At 40.0% G+C, this 25,166-nt stretch overlaps 1 protein-coding gene across 1 annotated transcript in view; it reads right to left on the bottom strand.

Annotated features, from left to right (window-relative positions):
* Positions 1-25,166, bottom strand: part of LCOR (ligand dependent nuclear receptor corepressor) — a 54,593-nt gene that overhangs the window by 15,700 nt on the left and 13,727 nt on the right. The window contains exons 2-5 of the mRNA XM_082224763.1: positions 14,813-14,878; positions 14,324-14,403; positions 3,320-3,452; positions 1,634-1,921 (exon numbers count right to left, since the gene is read on the bottom strand). Of these exons, the coding sequence (XP_082080889.1) occupies positions 1,634-1,921; positions 3,320-3,452; positions 14,324-14,403; positions 14,813-14,878 (567 nt within the window). The remainder of the gene's footprint in view (positions 1-1,633; positions 1,922-3,319; positions 3,453-14,323; positions 14,404-14,812; positions 14,879-25,166) is intronic.

The following is a 25,166-nucleotide window of genomic DNA, read 5'->3' on the forward strand; positions in this document are numbered from 1 at the left end:
CTTCAGGTCCATTAAAAGTACTGTGTATATGTTCACTTCCAAGGGAAAAGAACAAAATATGCAACTGCTTCAACCTTGCATTTGCTCTTTCAAAAGCACTTGGTCAACACCAAGGTTTTCTTTTAACATAAGCACCACAATCAGAGGTTGACAAATGCAGTTACCATATCTTAAGATGCTGGCAACCACCTGCTACCTCCAGCATAAGATGAGAAAGGTGGGGCTCATCTCTGATGATGTTCGGGACTTTGGAAGAATGTAAGAGCCTCCTGGATCAGGTCAATGACCCATTAAGTCAAGCATCCTGTTCTCACAGTGGCTAATCTGATGCCTGTGGGAAACCTACACCTGGAATCAATGAGAAGTTCCTCTGCTTCCAAGTGTTCCAGAAGGTCAGGAACAAAATTCCATCTTTCTTCTAGAACACCCAAAAAGCGTTGATTTCACCTGACACTGGACGGAGCATCAGTATTTCCAAAGTCTGGTGAGGCAGTTACAGTAATTTAACTAAGGCTGAAACTTGGGGGAAAGGTGAAGTCTATTGTTTGACTTTGCCCTAGACTTCAGAATCACCTGGAACCAGTGAGAAGTGCTAATGCTTCTGGGGCTCAGAATGACACAAGCCACAAATCTCCTTTGCATGTCAGAAGAACAGGTGGAGAACAGGGTCAGTGATAACCACAACTGGTTCCTGGCTACCAAGGGCAGTCAAAATCTGTGGATCTTGTTTAAAGCCCTTCACCAGAAGACACACTCTTATGTGTAGGGTAAAGGTAAAGGGACCCCTGACCATTAGGCCCAGTCGTGACCAACTCTGGGGTTGCAGCGCTCATCACGCTTTATTGGCCAAGGGAGCCTGTGTACAGCTTACGGGTCATGTGGCCAGCATGACTAAGCCGCTTCTGGCGAACCAGAGCAGCGCACGGAAATGCCGTTTACCTTCCCGTCGGAGCAGTACCTATTATCTACTTGCACTTTGACATGCTTTTGAACTGCTAGGTTGGCAGGAGCAGGGACCGAGCAACGGGAGCTCACCCCGTCGCGGGGATTCGAACTGTCAGCTTTCTGATCGGCAAGTCCTAGGCTCTGTGGTTTAACCCATAGCGCCACCCGCGTCCCAATGTGTAGGATACCACATACTTAAAAGATGTCACACACAAAGAACTAAACACACAAAGAAAGTTACAATTGACATGAAGGACTATATTTTAAGTAAATAAAACAGCCTTTACTAAGCGGCTGCTGTAAGACAATCTGAGTATTCAGCTCCAATTACAGGCATTCTGCTTATGAGCAAATTGCCAAAATACTTGCCAAGTGTGATTACAGGCACAATTCACTACATGGAGGCTGGAAGTACACTATCAAACCCATTAATTCAGCATAAGTAAATTTCCCAGAGAGTAAGTTTCTTTTCTGGCAGACCCAGCATCCATCTGGAATATGCTTAATAAAATGAGGGCACATAGCTGTTAGCACTTTCGCACCATTTTCAGCACAGCTTTTCTCCATTCCCTTATGCACTACTAATCAATCCATGCGTCTCTTCTTTCCGTTCTATGATTTACTTAGTCATTAATGGCCAGCAAATTGCAAATGGTTGCAAGGGGCTATGAACAGAAATGTGGCATACCTTGTTCGCTAGGATCCAACTGAGACTTTCTGACAGTGAGGTCCAAGGGCGAGTCCTGGTCAGCCATGAGAAGTTTGCTGAGCACAGGATTTTGAGCCGTTGCACCCACAGGGGATGAGGCTACCAGAGATGCTTTCAGCAGGCTTTGGTTCTTTGTGCTATTGGGCGAGCTGGAGTCCTGAGTAGAGCTAGTTTTTGAGGTATATTCAGCAGCAAACTGTCGAATCATCCGCTGCATGATCTCACGGGCCACTAGGGGAATGTTGGGGTCAGAGACCCTATGACTGTCTAAATGGTAAAATAAAATAAAATAAATAAGAAGGAAGTTTTATGTAGAACAAATTTTAAAGCAAGACAACTTCCGATAGTGAGGGTTGTGTGTTTTTTTAATTAAAAAAGCTACAATATTTTAACGTGCAAGTGCAAGACAATAAAAAGGCACAGATCTTACATCAGGGGCTCTCTTAATTGCATCTTCAAAATCTGAAGCAACTTACAGAATTGTGACCCATTCCCTACAGCTCCCTCTCTTAACTGCATTTAAAAGAGCCACTATGTCTGCACCAGCTCCTTAAGATCACAATGCCCAATTTTTAACACAGAGAATTTAAAAATGATATAATACATTCACAAGAATGAAATAATTTCTTCAATGCTGAAATGGGAAGAGGGAGGCAAATTAAGCATGTATTTCTTTGTACAGAGGTTTAAAGAATCACCTCCAGTATAACAGCCCTTTGCCAACATAAGACAGAGACCCTATGTATGTCCCCAGATAGAATTCTAGGTCTACAATAATCTGCCAACCAAAATAAGCTGAGCTAAAGAGAACGAACTAATAAATTATCAATGTGAATCTCATTTTAGTCAAAAGTCTCTAGGTAGAATTAGACACGCCATCTTAAATCCATAATTCCTCTTACCTTCCCCACAACCACATGGATATAATATTTGCCTATTTACTGGTTCTGAGATATGTGCAGTACTTTGAACACAAACTCTGCTGTGTAAATGCTATTATTAGTAACTCCCCCAAATTCTTCTCTTCCCACCAGTCCAGCTAGGCACTACCAGGGCTTTTTTTCAGCTAGAACGCACCAGAACTCAGTTCCAGGTGGGTGTGACTGCCATTATAAGAGAAAAAGAGAAGTGTTCATGGCACCTCTTTTTCTAGAAAAAAAGCACATGGCACCGCTGCATGGAGACAAAATTTAGAGCACAAACTACCCAGAGGGTGGTGAGCCTTTCGGGCCCAGTGGAACAGAACTTTATCTTCCCTCAACTCTGTGAGCCAACTTCTAACAGGTGGGTAGGATTGCCCAAATGTCAATCATTTAACATCACAATAACACCGGCGGATTGATACATCAACACTGGGCCACAGGAGTCAGAGGACTCAGAAGATAGTTCAAAAGTCTTGTTCTTCCCTGTATGCAGCACTTCACAAATGCCTGAAAACCAGGTAATTGTTTGGCCTCTGGGAAGTGCTTGGGAAGCATGTCGGGTGCAAGATATATTTAAAGGTGTCAACCAGTGTCCTTTTATAGATTATTTGTACAGATAAAAAACCTTGAGATTCTATGGAAATAATACATGGCTATCTCAAAAAAAGTATTTTAAAAAGATCAGTTAGCCAAGCATGCAAGCCAGTTAGAGTATTGATTTCATTCTTTCATTATGACCAACCTTTTCGATAAAAGACTGCATGGATAAATTCTTCCGCTTGCCTCTCGAACCGAATGATTTTCGCTTGCTCTTGTCTAAGCAGAGCTTGGTGCCCAACTTCCAAAGCTGGCTCATCCAGACTGACTAAGTGTTCCTATGAAAAATATTTAACACAAATGTAAAAATATAAACACCTCTTCTTTTTTATGCTGACTTTAAAAAAACTGCTCACTGTAAAGACAGTGATACAATTTGATCTGATACAATTTGGAATATATGTCAGAATTTGTCAGCCATCTCTCACTGCTTAACATTTAGGGCTGCACATTTATTAAGAAGCAGTTTCCACTAAACTCAGTGGCAGCTACATCTGAGTAAAAATATTCAGGATCTTAATTCATCTTAAATGATGAATGCAACTACAAAGTCACAATACAAAACAAGAAAGGCAGAACCATCTTTTCATTATTTAATAAAATTTACCATATAAGGAAAAGTACTCAAAATTTTCACTCCAAACTGATCAAACACAGGGTTGTTCCAACCAAGGCCATGGGGGGGGGGTGGAGGAATGGCAACCTGCCTGGCTGCTGATTGCAACTCTACATTATGTGAAGGGGCAGGGGAAAATTGGTTCAAGGAAAATATGTGGGGGGATTATGTTGCCACTGCTGCTTTTACTACTAAGTTCTGCGCCCCAGTCTTGAAAATTTTACCACTTTTTCATGCCCTCCAAAAAAACTACTTCATTTTTCTCCTCCCACCCACCTAAAAGTCCCTTTCCATCAAAATCTCTACCACACTACTCATAAACTATATTTAGGGAGAGTACATGCAAAGTAGCTAAGGAAACTGATCAACACTGAGGTCAAATCACACGCCCAGTTAGGCATGTAGGTAACCTATCCATTTTCTGTCAAAGTTGAACTTAAATCTCCAGAGTCAAGATTTTATGAAAAAATGACTGTCTGAGAACCCAGTCATCAGCACACAATGAAATTCAGTTTGTTAATACTCTTACCCCTATTTAAGAAATTGGGAACTTTACATCTGAAATAGACCTCTTTAAAAGAAATCCCACATCAAGCACAGCTGTCTGTAAAATCACTAATACAGGAAACAGTTACAAAGTTCCTACTTTCCATATGCAACCAGTAGATAGCACTCCTGGCCATGGTTGCCACCTGGCCTTTCCAAGAAGAAACCTGGATTCAAAAGATATTGCCAAGCAGCAAACCAGGTTCTTTAAGAGTGTGATTACATTCAACAGGAATTTCCCCCTGTCTCCATTAAATCCCTGTTGATTAATTCTTATCCAAAATAGTCAGTAGGTATTTATGCAGGATGAGGACATCTGCTGCTGGATCCAAAATAAAGAAAAATTGTAGTTTGATGTTATCCATACGCAACTCTTTCCAATAGTCTAACCATCTCAACCCAGTGACATTATGCAGCTGTTAAACCATACTGGCAAGTGAGTATCTCCAAAAGGTATCACAGAAGTAGTAAAGGTGCAAAAATGATAATCAAGGTCACAGCCTTTAAAATATTGCTTTAACTATGGGAGCACATGTAAGTAGTTCCTAAAGTTCTGAATGTTATAGATGGAAATGAAAATAAATGCTCAGTAGAGTCTCTCTTGTACTATAGTGAAGAGAATGACAAGATGGGGTGCTCACCCTAGGTTTGATGTAACAAAATAAGTGGAGGGGGGAAAACACCTCTTTCCATTTGTAGGTTGTCATAAATAATTATTTCACCCCACACAATATATAAATAACATGAAATTTCTATAAGACAAGATGGTTTCTAGTAGATATAAACCTATCAATGAGTATTAGACACAATACTTAAATGTTATGCTCATGTTCAAGAAGCAACATACCCTTCAGAATTAAAGTCTAGAACTGAAACAACAGGAGACACCCATTATCATTCTGTTCTGTTCCTGAGCTTTCTAGTTATTATTCACCACTGTTGGAAACAGAATGCTGAGCACAACTGAATGGACAGATCCATTTTTAGGTTCTTAATCCAAAAAGTCATCAAAACATTGCCCTTCAACACACACACAATGGGAACGAAGAAAAAGAAAGGACTTTAAAATATATGATCAGTGCCCGTTAAGAGGTTGGGTATGAGGTAAAGTGTCTAGCATGTCTTAAGAAACAATCTCCCAAGTGCTTCAGGCAACTTATACCTTTAATATCCCACATATGTCCTTGCCAGAATTATGCAAAATAAGCAGCATGGCTTAAGCTCTTCAACCTATGCATAATTTATAAAGGCTAAATAATTTTATTTTTTCTTGGCACAATTTAGTTTACCTTGCTGCCTGTTTGATTCAATTTTTGAAACACATGAATTTTAAGACCCTACTTTATTCTGCTCTGTCTGAAAATCCATCCTTTCCTTACAGGTAAAAATACCTTGCATAGAACAAGGTATCTAATGTTAGTATATATCAGTAAAGAACTCACGGCACTTTCAGTAACACTGGCTTCATTGAATAGGGTTGCTGCTGTCCACATATGCCAACTGAATATGGTTTATAACGGTGAAGGACAAAAATGGATCGAAAAACAATTGTAAGGAAGGAATAAAGAAGTGGATCAATTACAGTTAGGCAGCAAATGTCTTCAAGGAATGAACCACCCTGTGTGCTGGTGTATAGCACACTGTCAAACATAGGCTAATAACACAAAACACAATATGCTCAGCAGTTCTAAAACATCAACCACCCTCAGACTAAGGCTAGGTAGGGTATTATGTAGCCCCAGCAAACCTTGGTACAAAAAAGCAACAGTGAAGGATATCTCATGTATCCAGATGACAGCGAGGGCTTACACCACTCTTGACCTATAGAACCACAATACGTAGGATCACAAGAAAGAACTTGGCGATGCGAAACTTTAGTGAAAATGTACTGTACACAAACCCAAGGATAACAGGGTGCTGATAAAAAAGTGCTACAGAAAACAAAGAAAAATAGAACATTTGTGAGTTCTGACTTTCCGAAGGAATTCTACAGTATTTATTCATGTCATACTTTCTTCCACAAGGCAATTCAACAGTGCATAGATAGGGTTGCCAAGTGCTTTCCCAATCAGGCACTGGCCAGAACCAATCCTACTTCAGCTTCAGCAAGGCTGTTGCAACATGTGCCCTCAAGCCATGCTAGGATTTGCATTAGGATTCTGGACACAAATGCCAAACAGAAATTTCAACTCTTAAGCTGAAACACAAGATGCAACACGAAGCACCAGCACTGGTAACCAAGGGAGGGGGAGGGCAGTTTAACACCAAAGTGTATCTTAACATACACCCAGAACAGGGATGGGCCAATGATCATCACCAAGATCAAGAAATGTTTATACCCAGGTAAGCCCCCAAGAGAAGCTACTAAAGGAATGCCAAGCACAAACAACCAAGGCCTTGGATTTCAAGCACTCTGCTCACTAGCAGTGCTTGATCTAACAACTCTATACTATCCTTTCTTGCATAATAAGCACAACCAGAAAATACATGGCAGAATAATCATGACTAAAGTAAACTATGACTGCCTACTGTAAATCACTTAGAAGTCTTTTGTTGTAGTAGACTGAAAATAAATGTTAAATAAATAAAAAGTAACTTCAGTGCAATATGCTCCTCTGGAAAGATGCATACAGTCCCTAATATTAAATTTTCCAACATCTAAACCCCACCTCAATGATGGAGAATAAAAGGTGACCACAATGACAAGAGGAGCATGTATGGGTCTTTATAAAATAATCTGAAACCAGAGTATAACACAATAAAATGAATTAAAAATCAAGCAATCAATGAACAATAAAACATACATAGTTCAATAGCTAGGATGCTTCCCTACCTGGTACTACACAAACAGCTAAGATAGCCTGGAGAAGAAGCAATCCTTTGCACACTACTTGAAACCACCAGAAGAACTGAGGGAGCTGAAGCAGTTAATCCATTTACTTGACACTATTGGAGGTGGTTCAAGCGCAGGCGCACCACCGCAGACTTCACACATATCATGTGTATGCAACAGTGCCCACGAAGGGATATCTGAGGCACTAACTGCCTTGCTGCAATAGCCACCAGAATGGGGTTTAACATCTTCCCAATGAGTAGTCATTCCTCATCAGCCATGATAATCTGGCAGGCCCCTCATTCCCGCCTCAACCAGAAGTGCCAACTTCTAGAATGTAGCCAAATAATTATTTTTATTTATAATCTACCAACTCATTAAAAATATGGTGGTGTGCAGTTAAATCATTAAAACACCTTAAAATCGTAGGCTCGTAAAATACAGAATGAATGGCCAACAGTGAAAATACAGGGGGAGGTGGAAAATGAACACAAAGCGAGAGATGACCTGGGGATATGAGCATTCACTGACTCATTCCATCCACAATGGTCACTGAACTGTCAACCACTCCAACTAGTTTCCCCATCCTCTGTGGGACTTCACAGTTGGGGACACCAATAACTGCACTTGGAAACTATGTTATGGGGCAATGAACTCATGAACAAACAAAATATTGCACCCAAATTTTGTGGTCCACTTGTATAATTAGTGGAACAGGGCCAACAAGACAAAGCTCAGGAGTTGAGGTTGGGATGTTGCTCTGGCCCCACTGTCTCAAATAAATTGCCTTTCTGCTACCTCTATCCTTTACCATCTGAAACTGTTGCCAGCAAGAAATCTATTCAGCATACTGCACCTTGTACAAAAACATTATCAGTGGCACCAGCATCATCTAAGAATGAGCTTATGCAAACCATACCCATATACTCCCAGGAACAGCCTAAATATCCTAGAGTCTCAAGTGTAATACACAGAAGCTACACCTAATATGCCATTCTACAAGGCATGGATGACTAACTGGCTAGACTGCTGGTGCAGGCAAACTGCCAATGGCATGTATGAACTCTGCTAAACTATCTGCACTGGCTGTCCATTTGCTACTGGGACCAGGTTCCAGGCTCTTGTGGTAATATATAAAACCATGAACAACTCAAGTCCAGGATACCTTAAGGACCACCTGAGCCCTTATATCCAAACTCAATCATAAAGATAATCCAGAGGAGCAATTAGTTGTTCCCTGAGTTAGAGAGGTCCAACTGGCTTCAACCAGAGGTTGGGCATTTAGTGTTGCCAGGCCCATGCTGTAGAATATTCTTCCACCACAGATTCATGAGGTATCCACGCTACTGACTTTCGGGTGTCTCATGAAGAACTTTTTATGCTGACAGGTTTATGAATTTATTTAAACTTTCCTGATTAGCCAGTCATTTTAACAATTACTATTGGGGGGGGGTTAGTTTTCATGGCATGTTATGTTTTATTGTATATACTGTTGTACATCACCTTGATATTTTATGAGTTGGCAGTATATAAATATTTCTATAAATAAAAATGATAAAAGCAATGCAAAGCAACACCATTATTGCACAACATAGCCATCTGCAATGCAGATACTTTGGTTACAATCTTAACACCCTATCACTGATCTATGACAGAATCTCTGTGAAACAGGCATCATCATTGCCTTTTGTCTAAGAGAAGGGAAGAGTACAAAGAAGGTTCCACATATGCAATAAGGAAACTTCTGCTAAGCTTGGACACTTGTGGATCAAAATGAGCACTCCACACAGATCCCTATCCAGCTTCTTAAAAATGACATGGGACTGATCTACTTCCCTCAGTGGACTCAGGCATAACTGCACAAAGGGTCATGGAGTACAGACCACAAGTACATGCATGCCATCAAAGTTTCTTAACACCTACCAAAATAGCTAAAATGTATAAGACAAAAACAAATCTGTGCTGGAGGTGTGGTAAAACAGAGGGGACACTTATACATGTGTGGTGGACCTGTGAAAAAAATCAAAAGCTTCTGGAACACAGTGTATGATAAGCGTAACAAAATGTTTAAGTATAACTTTATGAAAAATACAGAAGCTTTTCTACTAGGGATAACGGACACAGGCATAGCAAGAGATGATCAGAAAATATTCCTTGATGCCACAGGAGCGGCAAGGATCCTAATTGCTAAAAACTGGAAAAAAGAAACTGTGCCAACAAAAAAGGAATGGCAAGATAAACTTAGAGTATATTGAACTGGCGAGATTAACAGAGGCAATTATAGATCACACTAGACAAATTTCAAAAAGCATGGGGGGGAATGCATAGAATACTTCACAAAACAGTGCCCTAAAATACATACCTGGACTTGTTTCGATTAATGTCAGCAGGAGACTTTGTGGATATTTAAGTTATAATTAGAAAAATCTTAATAATTATTCATAAAGGACACAATTTATAAGAAGTAAATAAGGAGGCCAGATACAGGATAAAGAAAGTCTTTTATTTGGTTGTTTGTATTGTTGTATGTTATGTTCACTGTGGAGTGGGGGTGGGGGGGTTGTGTTATGTTGTAAATAAAATTTCAATTAAAAAAAACAAAGTTTCCCCATAAAATATGTAAAAGGAATATAGATAATAAAAAGGAATTAAGGCCAAATAGAATTTTTTGAGAGTGTTGATATTTTGTATCTGACAAAGAGAAAGAATGATACCTTGATGTTAGTATTTATTGATTTATCCCCTGCCTTTTTCTCTGACGGAACTCAAGGCAGCTTACAGATAAAAGTAAGAACTGCTAAAAACATAACAATCATTAAAAAAATGAAACATCAATAGAATTAAAACTATATACATATATAGAATCTGTTAAAATCATATCAATAATTACAACACAGCATCAGCTCTTTCATTAAAACAGTCAGTTCACAAAAACATGTTGAAGCAAGGAACTCTTCACCTGCAGGCAGAAATACAACAAGGAGTGAGCCAATGTAGCTTCTCTAAGGAGGGAATTCCAAACTCTGGGAGCAGCCACTGAGAAGGCTCCCTACCAAGCGCGCCTGCCAGGCTGGCAGAACTGAGAGAAGAGCCTCCTCTGAAGTTCTCATATGAACCCAGGAAGGTTCATATGAGGGAATACGGTCTTTCAGATAGCTTGGGCTTTATAGGTTGTAACCAGCACTTTGAATTGTGCCTGGAAACAGACTGGTAGCCAGCAAAGCTGTTATAGCAAGGGAGACATATGCTTCCTATAACCAACCCTGGGCCCCAATCTGGCTGCAGCTCTTTGAGCCAGTTGAAGTTTCTGAGCACTTTGCAAAGTGTAGAGTGTGTTACAGGAATCCAAATGGGATGTAACTAAGGAGTATGTCACTGTGGCTACTGATCAAGGGGTACAGTTGGCACACAATCTTTAACTGTGCAAATGCACTTCTTGCCCCCACAGAGACATGGGCATCCAGGCCCAGGGCTAAGTTCAAGAGCACACCCAAACTGCAAACCTGTGTCTTCAAGGAAGTGTTACCCCCATTCAGCACAGCCTGAATCCCTATTCCCTGTTCTGCCTTCTGAATGACCACTACTGTCTTGTCTGGGTTCAGTTTCAATTTGTTCACTGTCACCCAGTCCATTACTGATGACAGGCACCATTTGAGAACCAAGACAGCTTTCTTGGATTTAGATGGAAAGGAGAAATAGACCTGGGTGTCATCAGCATACTAGTGACACCGAGCCCCCAAACTCTAGAAACCTCTCCCAGCAGTTTCATGTAAATGTTAAATAACAGGATAGAACCCTGAGGAACCCCGCAGGTCAACAGCCAAGACATCAAACAGAAGTCCCCCAGCACCACCTTCTGTGTTTGTCCCTCCAGGAAGGGATCCGCTGTTAAAGAGGGTCCCATCCCAGCAAGGCAGATCTTTTTTTAAAAAATATTTTTTTATTGTTAAAATAACACACATATTACAAATATACAAGCATATATTTCATACAATCCTTAAAAGTGTTCAAACATACCTACACTCATTCCCACAGATAATTCCTTTTCCCATCACCATCCACCACCCCTCACCCCACCTTTGTGTTAGACTTCCAATCTACTCAGTTGCAATTTCTTCCCACTTCTATTACTTTCTTTCACACACCTTTAAGTTAATTTCATACTTCTTTTTCTATTACACATTGTTATCCACCTTGTTTAGTATTTCAGTATTTGAAACGGAACTTGTTTATTCTAATAGGAGTTCTGATTTTTCGATATGGTTTTGCAAGTATCTTTTAAACACCTTCCAATCCCTGTCTATCTTCTCTTTTGAGATCTTTCCAATTTCTCCCATTGTTTTGGATATATTGTAGTACTCCAATAATTTGGCAAGCCACTCTATTTTTGTCGGTACAATACCACTTTTCCAATTTTTCGCAATCAATAGCCTTGCGGCTACTGTTGCTTATAAATATAAGGTCTTGTCTTCTTCCTTTAGGCTTCCTGGTACTATTCCCAATAGAAAACCTTCTGGTGTTTTCCTAAATGAATATCTGAACATTTTTTTCATTTCGTTATATAGTGTTTCCCAAAATTGTTTGATGTTTAAACAATTCCACCATATATGTATCATAGTACCTTTTCCAGTGTTGCATCGCTAATCAGTCTCCTCCACTCAAACTGAGGTGCCACCACACACTCTAGAACCTTGCCCAAAAATGGTATAAAGCAGATTGGAAAAGTTTTCTTTTTGAAAAACAAAAGTCATATTATATTTAATGTTACATTTACACTGACAGTTTACCTTAAAATAAGTGTTCTGTGCTCATCTAAAATACAAAACTAATTATAGAGCTCCTACCAAATATATTTCTATTTTTAAAACTCTTTTATGTATATTCTGGTGGGAAAACACCTTTCTTATCAGGACATTCATCCCTCCAGATTTTCCTCAAATGTCTTATTATCTAACAGTGATATCCAATGCAGTGCTCACACAAGAGGGCTTCTCCTTTCTCTCCTCCCCCTGCAACCTCTTATAAACCTCCAATCTGTTTCAGAGGATTGAGACACTCTCCAGAGCAAATACTGGGGGCACACAGAGGCAGTAGGGGGAGAAAAGAAATCAGAAATCCTATTCTGCAAGCAGATGAATATATTGGATGTTGTCCTAAAGTTATGCTTGTTAGAGCTTTTGTCTCTAAGTGCCTTGTTGAATTGTCTCTCCATCACCTGAGAGAAAATACATTTAACAAAGCTCAAAAGAGAATTGCAATCATAACTTAGGATGGCAACTGCATAGTAACACTAGCCATGTAACATATCAACCCAGCTTAAATTTATTTTATCTAGCATTCATTTTTCACAGGACAAAAACAATCTGCAACTTTAGAACTGAGCTAACAGACAAAATGTTCAATACCATCAGCATGACTGAGTAAAGATAAAGGTAAAGGGACCCCTGACTGTTAGGTTCAGTTGCGGATGACTCTGGGGTTGCGGCGCTCATCTTGCTTTACTGGCCGAGGGAACCGGCGTACAGCTTCTGGGTCATGTGGCCAGCATGACTAAGCCGCTTCTGGCAAACCAGAGCAGCGCACGGAAACACCGTTTACCTTCCCACCAGAGCGGTACCTATTTATCTACTTGCACGTGCTTTCGAACTGCTAGGTTGGCAGGAGCAGGGACCGAGCAACGGGAGCTCACCCCATCGTGGGGATTCGAGCCGCTGACCTTCTGATCAGCAAGCCCTAGGCTTTGTGGTTTACACCACAGCGCCACCCACAGGGACACTGCAAATTCATATCCATCGTCCTGAAAACAGATTAATATTCACTGCATAAGGACATAAATCAGGGGTCTCCAAACTTTATGAGCCCCAGGACCATTTCACAGAAGAATAGGAAATGGCCAGGACCCTCCAAAAACAGGCCAAACACACCTACATGGACAAAGAAACACACACACACACACACACACACACACACACACACACACACACACACCAAAACAAACAAAATTCAGGCCAAAGAAAAAGCAGGCAACTTTTCCCCAAACAAAACAATTATCAGTTTTTTTAAAATTAAATATTAGGCAGGGCAGCGGGTCTTGGCAGGCACCAAGGAAGTGTCTGAGGGCACCACAGTCCGCACACTTTGGACCCTAGGCTTAAGGATATGTACCCTACATGCATCAGCTCAAGCGCCGCCTAATCCTATAATAGCCATATATGGATTCAGAATGGAAACAAGAATGAATTAGGTAGAGAACTTGCAGTGAGGTGAGAAGTGCCATAAGCATAGTGCTGTTCCTACACTTAAAATTAGGGTCACTAGCATCTGCTTTCCAAGCAGTCCACATTCTGATCTGCCTAGATTACAAAATACTTTCTTCTCCTCGCTTTAATAATGATACAAAAAAGGACAGTGGTGGTGTGTACAGTGTGAAGGTATTTCCAAAAACAGCAAGGCACTTGTCGCTCCTCTAGACACTGGACTCCGCACGTAACTGCAGTATCTCCTGAGTTTACTGACAAAGGTGCATAGCTTATTTAAAGATTAGTAGAAACGCTTGTGAATGTAGTACACAGTCCACTATGCCAAGAAAAGAAGGTGCAAAGCTAATAATATCTATTGGTAATTGTGGATTAATGTGTGCGGAGAATGAAACAGCTGCCATCAGACTGAACTCTACCCACATGCTAGATACTTATACAAGAACCACAACCAAGCAATGAAGTTAGATTCTGGCAGATATAGCTTTCTGTTGTTCTTATGGCACAACTTCATTGCAGTGAAGCAACAGATCTCCACAGAGTGCACATAGGAAAAATGACTCTATATTGCAATCACAGACAAAGTGACATGCTAGGTAGCTCCTATAGACTGAACCTCACAGTTGGCAACCACTGAAGGAATTGAGTACCATTTGCCTTCACATACAACATAGAATTTAAGCACCCCTTGACAATACAGATTCCTCTAAATAGGAAATGAGTAAAAGAAAAAGACCTCCACTGCCCAATTTTCTTTTTCTTTTTCCTTTGTTCGATGTCCTTTTACTTTAAGGAAGCAAATGTAGGTTCCTCTACCCATTACTATTTTGCCAAACTAAAACCAGATAAAAACCCAAATCCTTTTTTAAAAAAGACTGAGCATATTTGCATTGTTACCTTCACTTTCTCTCGTCTCAAACAGCAGAAAAGACAATTTTCATCAAAAGACCAATCAGAAACACCTTCAGGCTCAAAGTCTGTGAAGAAGAAGATGCCGTTACTTCATATCTATAAAGACCACAACTTGCTTATGGCTAAAGCTCATTCCCAATTCACTACATGATTTAGAAGACACTTGGTGAAATTCAGAAAACACAAATTTGATTTTTGTCATGCTTTTAATTCCACAATGTTACAAAAGTATAATATTTGCCTACACACAAAGCTGATTTTCCTAAGCAACACCAAAACCACTGCCAGTTATACAGAGATGAAGGCATGCTCATTAGTAATTTTAGCCAATATGAAACTAACTGTGAGCATTGCCTGGGGGGAGGGAAAAAGCACAAATCACCAAGGTAACATACATTTTCTAGAGGCAGAGCAGAGGTTGATTTTGTCATTAGAAATGCAGATCAAGGCAAAAAAGGGGGGGAGATGTAATACCTTTAAACAAACTCAGATCTTTTAATAATTCAGGTCCAAACAGCCCTTCTAGAATACTTTCAAATCCTAAAAGCAAAGAAAGAATAGTTAGCTTTCTCTATAGTATATGTTACTGTCAGAATATTGAAAATGGTTCTTTATTCATCCGTTCCTAGCATTCTTTTATGCAATGAACTCAAGGCCTCCTGGTCAATCATGACAAATAAACTGGGGGAGGAGAAATGAGCCTTTATGTATATTATCTTTAACAGTTACACTAAATAACTATATTAATAATTAAGAAGTATATGGTAGAAAAAAGGGAAATGATTGTGTATCAATGCAATTAATTTTTCCACAAAAATCTACCACTCTTTTTAGGTTATAAAAAATATGTCTTTTTGCCTCATCTTATAGATCAGTGTTTCCCAAACGTTTTTGGGCAACGGCACACCTGTTTACCGGAAAAAAATCTCGCGGCACACCACCATTAAAGCCCCGCCCCGTGACGTCAGCGCGCAGCGTCACGCCGGGAGGGACGCACAAAAGTGAACGTTTTTTCCCTTCCCCTTGCCGGGGTGGGAGGAGGCAGCAGAGCGAGGGACTGAGGGACGGCGGCAGCTGAGGCGGCGGCGGCTGTTGTGGTGGTGGCGGCGATAGCGGGCGGAGGAGGAGCCGTCGCCGGGAGTTGCTGCTGCTGCTGTTGCTGCTGCTGCCCGGACATGCCGGCCTCCTCCTCCTCCGCTGTCTCGCGCTCCTCCCTTTTGCGCGCGCTGCCCCGCCGCTCGGCACCACCACCGCGGAGCCGCCCCCGACTTGACGCGGATCCTCGCCGCCGCCGCCTCTCGCCGCCCGACTCGCCCGCCTCCCTACCACGGCACACCAGCCGGTGTCTCACGGCACACTAGTGTGCCGCGGAACACCGGTTGGGAAACACTGTTATAGATCACATTTTTAAGCAAAGATTTTGAACTTGAAGCCTTAGAATTTCTTAGAAAAAGGAAAGCCACTAAGGTGCAAAGGAAACAGCAAAATACAGTGTGCATGCATTGTGTATGAGCTTGTTTATTACAGAGAAGATTTTCTATGCCTTTTTAAAGAGTGCAGAGTGTTTGTGTTCTAAAAGATTCTACCACCACCACCCAATTATTGCCACTATTTGTAAATGTAAATTCAGTGTTAATCTAAATCATGGCTTGCAGCTAAAGAGATAGCCAAACTAGCTACCCGTTACCCATACCATAAGGAAAGGGGCACATTCTAGAAAATATACCAGGGACATTTTAGGAGACATTTGTTAATTCTGCCAGAGTTTGCTCTGAAAAATAAGACACATTTTTGGGATTTTATAGTACAATCTCCACATATACTTAACAGTATTGTACTTGTATAATTTCTACTTTTCCTACAATATTTGAAGTCAAGAAAGAAAATGTTTTTTTTCAAGAAAGCCTTGGAAAAAAGCAATGCAACAGCTATTTTTGGAGCCACAATAGAGTGCAATATAGGGCAATTGCTTTAGAGATGCATGACTCTCTCTCTCTCTCCAACAAGCTTCACAACCCAGTGGTTGTACTTTCATTTATAAAGTATACACAAGAACCATATTGCAAATTTGGATGTGTTACAGTCATTAGCTATCAGATGTAAAACTTAAAACACACTTCTATCATTTAACGTTAGTAAGAGGTTAAAATTGCTACTGTGGATTGAAACTGCTAACAGAAACATCTCTTGATCAATGTTGATCAGCTAACAACAAATCTATCAGGGTGAAGCACAAACACAGAAGAGACAAAAATACAGAGAAAAGAAGGAGGGAGTGTAATAAATATACATGTGTGTAATGCAATGAGCACACAATAAGCCAAAATACAATGGATGCAGCTGGACATCATTATCTTACAGTTACTCTGCTAACTTTTAAAAGTTACAAAGCAAAACTGACAGAAATATAAGTCACAGTCAAGTCTGGGGAAACATCATTACTAAGAAAAAGTTAAAATTCTAAAATACTATTCTAAAAGACTTATGCACATGTTTGCAACAGAGAACCGTTTGCTTTATTATTATAAAAAATAAAAGCCAGAGAAGAATCTGTGAAATGCAGAAATGGCAAGCAGAGAAACGTCCCTTCCTGCAAATGGCAACTAATTATTTATTTTTAAAGAAAAAAGTGTTGGGGCACTCTTGCACATATGCATGTAACATGTAGATGTTATATAAATATTTGTAACTCAATAAACAAACAAGTCATGGCCTGTTTCTCCACCTGCTCTTGCCTCATGCCTTTGTAACTTGGTGAGTGAGGTGGGGTGGCAAAACAAAGCATTGTTAAGTGAGGATATAGAGTATGGACATAATATGAAAGCATAGCCCGAAAAGAAACCATGGTTAGTCTCTTGGGTTGGGTCTGCAAGTTCAGCAAACCATAAAGGTAAAGGACCCCTGACAGTTAAGTCCAGTCGCGAACAACTCTGGGGTTGCGGTGCTCATTTCACTTTACTGGCCGAGGGAGCTGACGCTTGTCCGCAGACAGTTTTTCCTGGTCATGTGGCTAGCATGACTAAGCCGCTTCTGGCGAAACCAGAGCAGTGCATGGAAATGCCATTTACCTTCCCGCCGGAACGGTACCTATTTATCTACTTGCACTTTGACGTGCTTTCAAACTGCTAGGTTGGCAGGAGCTGGGACCAAGCAATGAGCATTCACCCATCGCGGGGATTTGAACTGCCGACCTTCCAATCAGCAAGCCCTAGGCTCAGTGGTTTAGACCACAGCGCCATCCATGTCAACAAACCATACCTAGGCTAAACAAAGCATTGCTTTACATTATATGCAAAGCAGGCCAAATATTATTAAGTTCTACTTATACATGCATGTAATTTTGTTCCTGTTCATTATTCCATGGTGACGTCCTATGTTACTCTAAAGTATAAAATACTTCCACTATTCAATAAAATCATTTTTATTTTCCTGCCTCAATCAATGGTTTTGTTAGCTTTGCCAATAGCCTGCTTTCCAAAGCTTGCAATACCATTGTTCTAGCAAGATTTACTTATGTCTTCCAGTTTCTCACAATGATCTACAACTTGCTGTGAGATAAACAGTAACATTTCTTTGTATCACATAGTTTTGTTCTGCCCTTCAAATCACATGGTAGTTTGGGCATACATCTATGCATTGCCCTAATATTTTTACACACAGGAAAAAAATGCCAGAAATTGTTTTTCAAATTGCCAGAAATTTTTTTTTCCATCACGTGTGTTAGAACATTGCCACTTCTAGGCATCCTCTGTAACACTGAGGGCTTGGCAAACTGTATATGTGGCGTATTTCTAATGGCGTTAAATATCATCTGTGATTTTGACTGCATTCTAATCTTTGTTGACACAGATTTAAAGGGTCTTTTAGTCCATAGATTCCCATTGTTCTCCTTGTAGTTGATCCCCCATGTCTTTTCTCTCTATAGCCACTATACCTTCTGTTGTGTCGTAGATTATTTTACTATTCTTCTATATATGAAACCATCCCTATATGCTTAGTAGTTGTTAATATTCTATTACAAGTCTGATTGCATCTGCTCTTACTTTAATGTCAGAGGTAAAACTAATTTGTAGTCAGCTACTTTATATTTTACAATTGTTATTTAAATGGCTATCCTGGTTTTTTGTTTGTTCAGGTATATTAGTTTCCTAACCTGTATAGGTCCTTAACCTCTCTATCTTCATATTGTTGATTCTTTTCCTGATAGAATAGCAGGCAATATAAAAATGGGATAAGCTGAAATATACCCAGGGATATTTTTTAAAACCATTCCCTTCCTCATAATTGTAATGTTAACAGGATAAATGGATAATGTATTCTGCTGATGTTATTTTATCCGTTATCTGGGATATCTATTGTTTTCCTACATCTCTTTCTGTACCATTGCTATCAGAAGCTTTAGTTGGTATGCTGCATCAGACCATCCAAAATTAGATATTCCTATATCACTTTATGTTTGTTTTTCTTCTAAATCCATGCACTCCCCTCCCCTAAAAAATGTATACATGAAATCCGCAGCTTTTGCTAGGTTTTTAATTTCTCAAGAATATAAACTGGAAAAACTGGGTGGGGTAGACAGAAAGCTTGGATACAAAAGCATGCAATGTGTAGTTAGGATCTAAATGTTACTACTTAAGATTACAGTCAGTTTAGTTCTGTGCAAGGCCGAATGCTTTAAAAAAAACACCCAAACCTCTTACAATATCTGTAATAGTAATTACCAATGATTCATGTCCCATGGAGTTTGCTATGAATGCAATAGAAAATTCACAATGTCTGCCAAGTGGGTTACACAGCCTGGACAGTATAGAATCCTACCTTGTTCACTGTTCTCACCAATGGTAATGCCACTTGATTTTTATTAATATTAAATATTAGATTTAACAGTTGCATAGCAACAGCAGAAGAGCTTATATGTAACACTTGTCACCAAAAACGCCAAATAAGGCAAGAATGAATATATTCAAAAATTATTTTAAAGGACTTGGCATAATGCAGCAGCAAACAACATGCAGCAAGAAGCAACACAGAAATGAAGGGATATGACCTGCCTGTTACTTTCAATCACTTAAGAGTCCAGAAAAAGCATGTGCACGTATCGGCAACAAATACCCTGAAAAGATCTTGAAAAATGAGATCCTGGCTAGTTTTTACTAGGATTTGTCTCAATCACTCTTAGGAGATAGGAGAGAACATTCCTTTCTCCAATGATATTTTCCTTCCTTCCCTATTTGACAGATTATGTTTTCTCTATATTTCAAAGGAAAAGAATTAACATGGCTGTCTGTTAAATTCCTGGATTCATACCTTCATCATTCACATGCATGTTTGATCATTTACAGCTGCTGAAGAGAAGCAGTTGTACAACAGTGACAAGCATAAGAGCACAGGAATTGTAAGAGACTCAGGATGTTTCAATTGTGATATTTTTCACAACATTTCACAACTGATTTTACGTAAGAAGACTAGGCAATAAGAGAAGGCCATTTACAATGAAAAACAGGCTTGCTGGTGTTTTCATTCTACAAAAATGAGTAAGGGTACCTGGATTTTCTAAAGTTTCCTCTACAAGAAATTAGCTATTATTTACTATAGAAGGACCACTGATTATTGTAAGAGTTGCTTGAAAGGAAACTGTATCTTGATGAATGCATATACACACATTTTCTTGCACTTTGGATATAATAATAATAATAATAATAATAATAATAATAATAATAATAATAATAGTTTATTATTTGTACCCAGCCACTCTGGGTGGCTTCCAACGAAGACTAAAAATACATTAAAATGTCACAAATTAAAAACTTCCCTGAACAGGGCTGCCTTCAGATGCCTTCTAAATGTCAGGTAGTTGTTTATCTCTTTGAAATCTGATGGGAAGGTGTTCCACAGGGTGGGCGCCACTACCAAGAAGGCTCTCTGCCTGGTTCCCTGTAGCCTTGCTTCTCGCAGTGAGGGAACCGTCAGAAGGCCCTGGGCACTGGACCTCAGTGTCCGGGCAGAACAATGGGGGTAGAGAAGCTCCTTCAGGTACAGTGGTGCCTCGCAAGACGAAAAGAATCCGTTCTGTGATTCTCTTCGTCTAGCGGTTTTTTCGCCTTGCGAAGCAAGCCCACTGGCGGATTAGCGCTATTAGCACTATTAGCGGCTTTTAGCGGCTTATCGGATCAGCTGATAAGCGGCTTAGAAAAAGGGGGGAGGGGAAAAAACCCGCAGGAACTCGCAAGACATTTTCGTCTTGCGAAGCAAGCCCATAGGAGATTTGTTTTGCAAAGCACCTCCAAAACGGAAAACCCTTTCGTCTAGCGAGTTTTCCATCTTGCGAGGCATTCGTCTTGCGGGGCACCACTGTATACTGGGCCCAGGCCATTTAGGGCTTTAAAGGTCAGCACCAACACTTTGAATTGTGCTCAGAAATGTAATGGGAGCCAATGTAGGTCTTTCAGGACCGGTGTTATATGGTCTTGGCAGCCACTCCCAGTCACCAATCTAGCCACCGCATTCTGGATTAGTTTTAGTTTCTGGGTCACCTTCAAAGGTAGCCCCTTAAGCAGCTCTTTTTTCAAACTAAATTGATCTTGGTTTTTGAAAAACAACTTAAAACAATTTGCATAGTTAAATTTGGTAGTAAATAAATTTCACTGTGGGGTGTGGGGGTGCGCGTGCACATATATGCACCTAGAATATGAAAATTGGCCATTTCCCCTATTATCTAACCTTGTATTTTAGGCTAATGGTTTAATGACCTGTTTCCCTTCTTTGATAATTAAATCTTTTGGAAAATTTTGATGTACACATGCACACACACATTGCATCATGTAGGCTAAAACAAACACAGTTCCTTTAGCTTTTCCTAGTGTAATGTGTTGCATTATCATCTTCAAAGCTCAACACAGTTCAGCACAGAATCTAGGCTGGCACTGGTCTTTTGAGTCCAATTCATCACACTGAAGACTCATAAACCCTAAAATATCTCTCAATTGCTTTACTTAGCCAGTTATCTCTTATTGCATACCCTGGCTTTACATAGCCATTTGTCTAGTCACCTGTAATGAGCAAACACTATAAAAAGAGGGAGACTGGGTACCTACACAAGTTCACAATGGAAATAGGATTACTTTGTGGCACAGAATAAAATGCTCTATTACAGCCCTTTAGAGACTAGACAGAAAGCCCTCTCTCTGAGTCCTAGAACCCCTTCTACTGCTCCTGGAGTGTTCCCTAGCCACCGAAGAGCAGAAACCAAGCAGCTTAGTCCTTTCCTTCCAAACTTCATACAAGAAGTCTCAAATGTCTGTCAAGAAGCACTGTTTTTCGCTGGGTTTCACATGAGAGACTGCATGTGAGCCAAGCCAGCCTGTTTCCTTTCCAGAAAAGTGAAGACTGGAATGCTAGCCAAGCCAGGGAATATGAGCCTAGGTTTGCTTCTCAGAACGTGTTGTGTCATAATGTGTTCTCAGTGATGTGGAGTAGATGGCCAAGGCAGCTGCAAGAAATTAATGGACTTATCATTGGTTCTTTCAAACTGTACAGAATACAGAACACCTTTAGGTATATGACTCAAACTAGTAATCTGCTATAATATTGTTCTTACAAAGTTGCAGTAAGAGCTTTGTGCTACTATTCTTCCTTCTCACTTGCCTCAGATTACTCAGTCTTCTGTATCAAGTGGAATAAACTCACAAATTTTTGATACACTTACACACTCACATTCAAAGAACTAACATGCAAATAGGTAGAAAAGGTTCCTTTCATGTATTTTCTGAAGACCATGAAAATAAGAACACTGCTGGACCACATCAACTGTATTTCTAGGCTACCACAGGGTTTCCCAAGGTGGCCAACCAGGTGCCTGTGGGAAGGCCAAAAGCAGGACGTTTCTCAGCAACTAGGATTCAAAGGCATGCCACCTCTGATCCTGGAAGTAATGTTTAGCCACCAGGACTAGTAGCAATTCATACTAGTATGATGAGAGAGAAAATTTCCACACCATGCACAACATTATGCACTTCTATCATCCCCCACTAACTCACCTTTTTTCTAAACCAAACAGAACCTAACGTTCAAACTTGTCCTCATAAGAGTTGTTCCAGCTCTATGGCTGCACCATAGATTTGTACAGACACGTCGAGATCACAAGGGGTTTTAATTTTTGTCTCTTTCCTGCTGATCTCCAACACGGAATTTGCCTTTTTCACAGCTGCAGTACACTGGATGGTCCCAAAGCTCTCCATCACAACCCCAAGATCCTGTTTCTCATCATTTACTAGCAGCTCGGTCTCCATCACTGCATATATATGAAGTTACAGAAAGCTGTGGCACTGAGTGGGTAGAGCGTATGTGAAGCATTCTCCACACAGGCCATGTGCTTCTTCCCCAGTACTTTAGGCAATTTAATACAATCCACCCAGTAACAACTCCACAGGCAGTCCAACGCACTCACCAAACCAAAGGCCAAGACTTCACTCATTAATAGATGGTGGCAGTGCGTCAGGGTGCATTGAAAGATACCATAGGCTTGCTAGGGGGATGAGGAGTCAGTCAATGTGGCAAGCTTTCCCTTCGGCAGACGGATTTATCTCCAGCTGACCAAGCACACTCTTGCTAACTTTTAATCTAAAGGGAAATTGCAAAACATGTTCCAATGACTACTGCCCAACAAAGCATCTAGACAAGATATGTAGTCAAACTCTAGTTATTCTCAATAAGAAACTATTACACAGTTTGTGTTGTATGCTTCAAAAAGATTTACAGTATGTATAAAGTGGGATACCAGTCACAACTTCATACAAATAAAGATGCTACACCTGAGAAAGAGGTAAAACAACAAAGCTACAGAACACCTGCAGCTGGCACCAACTCCCACTCTCCTTTGCTGCTTAGGAGCAGCAAGTACACTACAAGACATGTATGAGAGGTGGGGCCTCAGTTTTTACTTCAGTATTAGCAAATAGGATACAAGGGAATCAACATTCTAATCCAGCACACATAGGTACCGTACTTTTCCGTGTATAAGAGTAGGTTTTTTTACTTTAAAATAAGGGTAAAAATCTGGGGGCGTCTTATACACGGATAGCGCAGGTGTCCATTTTCTAAATTTGGGGTCCCCCAAAATAGGGGGCATCTTATACATGGGAGCATCTTATAAATGGAAAAATACAGTAATTATCAAAACAACTGATTACATGGGGGGAGACAGGGCCTGGACAACATAGTGTAGTGGACACAGGTTGGCTTTGGACCAAAGACATGGGTCCCACTGTCATAAAGCTCACTCGCAACCTAACCTCATTTACAGTGTTGTTTGGGATAATTCCCCCATGTATGTCATACTGAGTTCCTTGGAACAAAAGCAGAATACAAGTGTGAATAAAGACAGCGCTTTGAAAGGGTGCTCACAGCCCCAGATACACACAATCCTGACATGAGAGTGCGCCTATCTTTTAAATCTAATAGTTTCACAGTTGTTGAAGTCTGACTTCACTGTTCTTGCAAATTTAGTATGTAGATATGTTGGCTCCTTTGGGTAAAGTAATTTTGTAACTTTTGGCTCTGTTCATCAAGAGATAAACTGCCTTTGTTATTTCTGTAGAGATTATTCAAAATGAAGAACTTCATACCAAAATGTATATATGTAATGCATATATATTATAAATACATGTAGGAATGTGACCTTAGCAAGTGGTAATATTTCATATAAATGATTGTGTGAAAACAGGATAGATGTTTATCAGGAATTGTGTAAATTAATTCATTCAGCCACAGGGCAGGACATGAGTTATATTAACTCCATGAGTGTCTTTGAATTCTTCCAAGAGATTCACATCAGCATCACTTCCACCTTCACTAAGATCCTATTAATGACAAACATCTAATATAGATGTTGTATAGCCTCTAAGGATCATATCGACTTCTCACTTTAAGAACATCCTTCACATAAATTGCACATAATTCCTATGTACACAGCTACATGTGTCAAATGCACACACTTCAGTATATGCAACATAAGTTATACATATTAATAATCATATGTGATGAACATGTACACAGAGTTTTTTTATTTAAAAAGAAGCATTAATGTTGCAAAGATATGCTTGAAAATGTGTGGGTGTTGCTTGTTGAAATGTCGGAAGCTAGAGGAATTGCAGAATATGATTTCCAGTAGTTAAGAGAGCAGCACTTCAGCACACTGTAAAGCTTTGTGCCTTCTCCATGACAAACAAAAAACAATGTAAGTTATGCAGAAGAGTAAAAATTGCAGAATTATGCAAAGTACAGTAAGAGGAATCATGCATATCTGCTGAATATTCAGAATTTATAGAAGTTGTAGAATTCAGCTTCCCTTATTACAAGAAAGAGAGAATGAGAAAAGCGAAACACATTCAGCCTCTTACTGAAAACATTCAGTCTCTTCTAAAAATATATTATATAGCAAAGCATTCAAAGAGTTTCATCTTTATACACACACCTTGAATACAGATATTTTTTATAGTAAAACAGCATTATTACCCCATGTTGTGGTTAGGTGCTAAGGCTGAGAGAATGTGACTTGCCTAAAGCTATCAAAATTCAAGATTTGAATAAAGGGCTTCCTGATTTGTAGCTCAGTCTCTTAGTCACTATACCACCCCAGCTCTCTGCTGACATCATGTAATCACCCGCACATCCCTATGCAAAAACCTAATTGACATGGATGAAACAAATCTGCAGATCCTAGGTAATCGTTGCCTTTACCTTCACATGAAGTGGTAATTGCTTTGGCAGACTGTGTCTTAATCTTCTAGATTTGAAGGGGGTGGGGAGCAAAAAACCAACACATCCTTTG

This window comes from Podarcis vaucheri (genome assembly GCF_965113315.1).
Source record: "Podarcis vaucheri genome assembly, chromosome: 5".
Taxonomy (NCBI): domain Eukaryota; kingdom Metazoa; phylum Chordata; class Lepidosauria; order Squamata; family Lacertidae; genus Podarcis; species Podarcis vaucheri.